At 44.4% G+C, this 6287-nt stretch overlaps 1 protein-coding gene across 1 annotated transcript; it reads right to left on the bottom strand.

The window, feature by feature from the left end:
* Positions 1-2277: 2277 nt before the first annotated feature.
* LOC133924780 (uncharacterized) lies at positions 2278-6051 on the bottom strand. The gene is made up of 8 exons (XM_062370482.1): positions 5857-6051; positions 4353-5413; positions 4164-4254; positions 3922-4079; positions 3772-3823; positions 3574-3653; positions 3374-3467; positions 2278-3283 (listed from the first exon to the last, which is right to left on the bottom strand). Exons 2-8 carry the CDS (start codon positions 5388-5390, stop codon positions 2691-2693), a joined length of 2106 nt encoding a protein of 701 aa, XP_062226466.1. The 5' UTR covers positions 5391-5413; positions 5857-6051; the 3' UTR covers positions 2278-2690.
* Between the last annotated feature and the right edge of the window lie 236 nt (positions 6052-6287).

The raw sequence follows: 6287 nt of genomic DNA, 5'->3' as shown, positions 1-6287 counted from the left end.
TCTTTTATATTTTACTTGACCTCCACGTGTACAACTAGTATCACCATTAACTCCATCCGGCCTCCTTGATCGTCCGGCACTAAGCATCCCGTTTAGCCTCAATCACTCCGTCGTCGACCACCAAGTTACATCTATCACCTACATATCATGAGACAAATAAATACATTTTTCAACTCTATTTTTCTCTCTAACTTTATTAGTCATGATCATAATTACAATACATAGACATGTTTATATAATTTCAAAATCATCAAATTATATCAATAATCTTATCATCACTTATATATAAATTAAGATATATTTCGACTTGTTTATTATAACATGTGGTGGTGGATCCTTGTACCAGCATGTCTCCCACTGCTCCTACAGCACAAGACGGTTCCCATATGACACATGCTGTGAGGATTCCATGGACAAATTCAGTCGGCATTTCACTGCAGCTCAAAACAGCACGGACAGCTTCAGATCTGGAGCACTGCTCTGAAGATTAATAACGCTGTACTACAAGGGCCTTAATTTGGGGCGCACACAGCATGTTGCAGCGCACCTCGAATTTGCCATGCAGGAGCGGAGATCTGGCTGGCCACCTGCTTGTCACCGGAAAACGGAGATGAGGTCAGGGAGTACGTAAATGGAATCTGGTTGTAACTGAAAAACACTGGAAAATTATATTTTCACGGATCGGTGTCCTGCAAAATGAGCTGTTCCTTTTCTCCAAGAAAACAAATGTGCAGTTTCAGCGCAAACCGCTGCAATTATGCCTGAAACAGCCGCAATAATTCAAGAGTGGCCAGAATGTTCAGGGTTGGGCAGGGACGCAGAATACTCCGCTGCAAGTCTGCATAGCACAGCTCAATAATTCAAGCGTGCTAAATTCCCTTCTACTATTCGCGGCGTTACAGATTTCTGAATCTGCAGCGTGGCCTTCGGCTTTCCCAACATGTTCTGATTTGCAGGACTGTTTTCTTTTCTTTTCTTTTTTCCTTTCCTTTCTTTTATTTCTTTCCTTAATTTTTTAGCACATTGCAAGCCCGATGAATTGAAAGTGCAGTGGCAGGTAAAGGTGTAAGGCATGGCATAAGCAGCGGGTCACTGAAGGAGATCAGCAATGACCTAGCTTGCGGCATGCAAACTTTGAAGCTGAAGCAAGGCCCCAACTTGACTGATACTCTATTACCCAGCTTTAAGCTAACCACTGACTATAACAGCTCTATTTTGATGTTCTGATGATCTGGTCCAGTTATGGTAGAAAATTATGATACATTAACAGAAAATTTTAGTAAGTAGTTCTGTCATGGTCGAAGTGTTCATACTTTATCTGAATGATCTGCATAAAAGCAATCTTATTGTGAGATGAAATTGTTGAATTTACATACCCTGTTGTCTGTGCAGAACTGAAGTTTTCTCCGAATAGAAATGAATTGCCTGTACTGATAATCATGCAAAATCGTCGTCGTGTCAGATGTGCTAGTAACCATGCGTTCACTGAGCAGGCAGCCAAGCAGAGTTTACAGGAGGCAGTGGCCCAGATTTGTCAGCATCACATCACCATGGCACTATCAGGACCAGACGGGGAGAAAAAAAAGAAAACTGTTAGTTAACTTGCATTGGACTTACATTTGTCAATCATGCAGACTGAGTAACCTAATGTTTGGCAATTAGGATCACCAATCTAGGCCAAATTGTTTAAATTATAGAGGCGATCAATGGTCGCCTTGCCTCAATCCAAGTGAAGCATCCGAGTAGAGAAATGCCTCTTTGATGTTTTTGGTGAGTTGAATCTGAGGACGTCTTTCCATTGGAAGCCTTTCCAGCCCTAAAATAGCAGGGAGCTCACCCTCCGGAGAAATCATGTAATGTACTAACAGAAATAGGAGTGTCAGTTCCATGCCCCTACCAAAGTTTGGATATTATATCCCCATAGGAGCTTCAAGTGACAAAATACAAGGATAAGAATTCAAATATCATATTCACAAATAAAACAAAGAACAGATCAAAGACAGGGGAAACATCTTTGAAACAGATAGCTACAAAAAAAAAAAAAAAAACAGCTCCACATAGTCTGACCTCAAATCATTGACAGATTCAGGACCAGTAGATTTTTCGATGCACAACTAACATGGCAGATCAATCAAAAGATCAACAACCTCAGGTCCCATAAGAGGGACAATAATAAACTCTTGAGCAGCGTCACTTGACCCACACCAAACAGCTTATGATGCCAAACAGAAGCACAAGTCACCCACATCTGAAATTGGACAAAATCCAGATCAAGAAAGAACAGGACACATTTTTTAAAAGGAACGAATTTTGTATATTTGAATAGAACATATGAATCTGACAGTTCCAATCGAGCTCCCACAATACAACGGGAGGAAAATTTACATCAACTGAATCTAGCATTTCTGTGGTATATCAATGAGCAATTGAAAGGGGAAAGGAACAAATCTGATTTACACCGACATATTTCTACAAAAGGTACAATCTACTGATGTAGAGATCTTGAAGGACCACCGGGCTGATTATGTACAACATTGGTCCATGTACAATTCAGCAGGAGCACCAAGCATATGATGTCTTGTACCAAGAAACCACACACTGGACCAGCATAGCTGGGTGCGCAGGTACTTCTCTTCAGGCCATGTGAGGTGTCAATACTGCCGTATACTTCCACCAAATGCTCAAACTAATCACTGATGCGCTGGTAAGCCATAATTCTGGAACGACCTAATCTTGCCATCCCATCCTGCAGTCACTATCACTTGACCCCAGGAGTTTGATGTGCCCTGGAAACAGTTCCTTAGGAACTTGTACTGTGAGTCATCCAAAATTTGCCGAATTGAGCAAGAAGTCAAAATTTCCTCTGGCCAAGTTGCTGAACTTTTGCAAGTGGACTCAGTGGAGAGCTCCTGATTCAAATTGAAAATACCAGGAGCAGCAAATCTTGACAGAAAACTGTTCATGGAAGAATCCTCTCCACAGCGGCCTGAATTGTCCTTGACAGCCTTACTCATGCACTGAAAAGTATCTCCATGTGGTGGCAAAATTTGAGAGGCCAAAGAAACTGGGCTTCTTGGTTTTTGGCCATTCCATGGTATTGCAATGGCTGCATTGTTGGAGTGGAAGCGCTCTGAGGACCATATAGTCTTTGCATGTTTCCATGAAGACTCATCTTGGTTTTCGTGGTTCCATACATAAATATTGGAGTCTTCACTAGCAGAAATTATATGCTGCCCATCTGGGGTGAATGTTGCTGATGACTGGCATGAGCCATTTCGGAGTCCTGATTGAAATATATGTATGAGTTCATAATACATCAGAAGTAACGGTTGAATAGAGCAAGAGAAGTGAAGGCTAAGCATTTGAGTTGTACCACTATAATTCTGAGTCACAATGGTTCCATCAAGTATTTTGATCTTCGAGTCAGCAGATGTAACCAGTAATTTACTTCGGTTGCTTGGGCAGAACTGCCATGAAAATGGAAAAAAAGAGTCAGAACTCAGAAGCATCATAATGAAAAATGAGTGACAAAGTAATCTGTTGCAATAAAAGCCTCCTTGTGAAGATAATTACCTCAAAAGCAGTGATTCTTTTAAGAGAAGATTTTTTCTTGCCGTTAAGTGCAATTTGTGTTTCAAACCGCAGCAGACTATCTGGTTCAACAAGATGTCGTTGCAGTTAGCATACATGGAATATCATGAGTAAAAGGAGAAAAATATGGAAAACCATATATTGAGAAGCCAGTAGAGATTTCACAATTTTTCTATTTACCTGGTGCATCATAAAATCGACAATGCCCGGTAACGGTTCCAACCACTGCTCCCTGCAAGACGTAAAAGATAGAAAAGAAGATTAATCTCACAAACTATTGAGGTAACAAGTTAGCCAAAACAATTTCAGAAGGCACGCTGATAACTTTACCTTTCCGTCAGGTCGGTAACAAACCGCTGTTACTATGTCTCTAATATCTGCCCAATCCACAACACTGCATCTAGGAATATCCCATACACGGATTTTGCCATCGATTGATCCACTGATGAAGCGGTTCTCATTGGCTGGATTAAACTGGACACAAGTCACTGCAAAAGTAAATTTCGAGTAGTAAGCTCAAATGTAGAAGTCGAAAACTTTTGAGGCAGCAATTTAAGAGATTATATGCCTACCAAAGTTGCTATGTGGAAAAACAGTGATGCAGTTTGCAGATCCAATTTCCCACAAGCGAACAGTTTTGTCTGTTGATGCTGACAGTAGATGCTGCAACGCCAAATTTTATTCATCAGAAAGAAAAAGACAAAAGAAAAACTTGCAATCAATCTTAAGGAATCAGACAAAAAACATTTCATTTAACTGACCTTATTGTTAGACCATGATAGATCCAGTACATCACCAAAGTGCCCACGGAACTCATGCAATGGTTCCTCTGAGATCTGGAACACCGTTGTTGGAATCACAACACAAGCAGACTCAGCGGATTGCTTCATGCCCTTGACTTTGCACTTCTTCCCATTGTCAACATTGACAAAAGCCAAGCCACTCTTGCGATAAGCTTTGAGGTAAACACAAGAAGGATCATCCATAGGAATTTTGCAGTCCTTAGAGTCCTCAGATTGCGTGACACCCCAGACCCTGACAACTCCATCTTCGCCTCCACTTGCAAGAAACCGCCCATTAGGACTAAATCTCATTGTCAGGATGGCGCCATCATGAGCCTTGATCACTTGGCCTTGATATAGTGCTGACAACTCCTTCGACCGCTTCTGGTAGGAACGGACCTTAACTTTTTCATACCTTCCACCCCTATTTGGCTCACTCTCTGAGGAGCTGGTGCTAGCTTCATCCCCTCCATGATCGATGACACCAGCCCTCAAACCCAGCCTCTGAAGCCATCCGTTTCTCCTCCTCTCGATCGCCTTGGGAACACCAGAAAGCTTACTACTGCAGCTCATGAGCCTCTGGATGAATGACAATGAACTGAAACTCCTGCCCACCTTGCTGCTACCATCATCCCTACTGGATCCACTCACGGAATTGTCATCTGAGGCACCATCCTCATAGCTCGCCGTCTCCTCGGTCGACCAACTCGACATGGAGCAGTCATTCTCATCCGACTGCGACCACAATCTCCCAAACTCCGGCGCAACCTCCCCCTCCTTCTCAACATCGCCCACGGTGTCCACTGAACCCGCCTGTTGGGGGCTCGGGCTGCACTCCAGGCCCATGCTTCTCATGAACCGCTCCCTCCGCTGCCACACACTGTCGAGGCCGCCTGACCACGGCAATGCCGGGCCCGGGCTGGGCGCCGGCGACGCCGTCAGCTCCTCTCGCGTGTCAAAGAACGCTTCCTCCTCCATTTCCGTCCTACAGCCTACTAGCAATTGGCACCCCTCCATGGATCTTTGGGACAGGCACGGCGCTGCAGGAAAAAGAAAAAAATGGGCAAACACATCTCAGAGCCCTTGTCCAAGAGACGCGCTTATATAACAGTAAAGTGGCGCTGGATTGCCTCGGCGGCAACTGGGGACGAGAAAGGAAGGGCGGACGCGGGGCGGAGCACGGGAGAGAGAGGGTGATTAGCATAAACAAATCGCGCAAAATCCCAAGTATTCAACTACACGTATCTCCCAAATCCCGCACCTCGCTTGGCCCAAGCGCCCCGAGCAATGCATCTGGCCTGGCAATCCAACCAACCGCGCGCTCATTATTAAAGCAGACAGCCAGGCCAAGAAACGCTGCCAAAATTTCGATTTTTTCTCTCAAGAAACGCCGAATTCACCAACACATACTCGAAACATTTGATTGATGACAGAGGGAATAAGGGACTAAAAAAAGGACAAATTGTTGGCAGGGGAAGCTCACCTGGGCGAGGAAAATTTCGCGCGCACGGTTGGGAACCGGGATCCAAGAAAGGAATCGTTTTTGCTGGCCTACTCAGGGCTGCCGCCGCTCGTGTTCTTGGCTCGAGGTCGCCGGGCGCAGGAGCAGCAGCCGCAGCATGGCGCAAATGGGTGCCGGTATTATTGAAGGATTGGATTCGACGCGGGTAAAGAGAAAGGAAGGGAGATTGCAGACGGGGGAGCGACTTATTAGGACGTGGAGACGGAGGAGGTGGGCTGGCTGGGCTGGGGTCCCCGTCCGTAATCGCCAGATTTGGAAGAGGCAAAAATAAATCAGATTATTCTGGTAATGCACTGCTACAGAGAGCCAGGAACGAGGAAAATATTGCCAAATTTAAATTGCCTGTCTTTTTTCAATGGATCTCGTCAAAATAAATCAGTTGTGTGATGTTG

This window comes from Phragmites australis, chromosome 7, assembly GCF_958298935.1.
Source record: "Phragmites australis chromosome 7, lpPhrAust1.1, whole genome shotgun sequence".
In the NCBI taxonomy this organism is placed as follows: domain Eukaryota; kingdom Viridiplantae; phylum Streptophyta; class Magnoliopsida; order Poales; family Poaceae; genus Phragmites; species Phragmites australis.
This window is presented reverse-complemented; position numbering and strand designations above follow the sequence as displayed.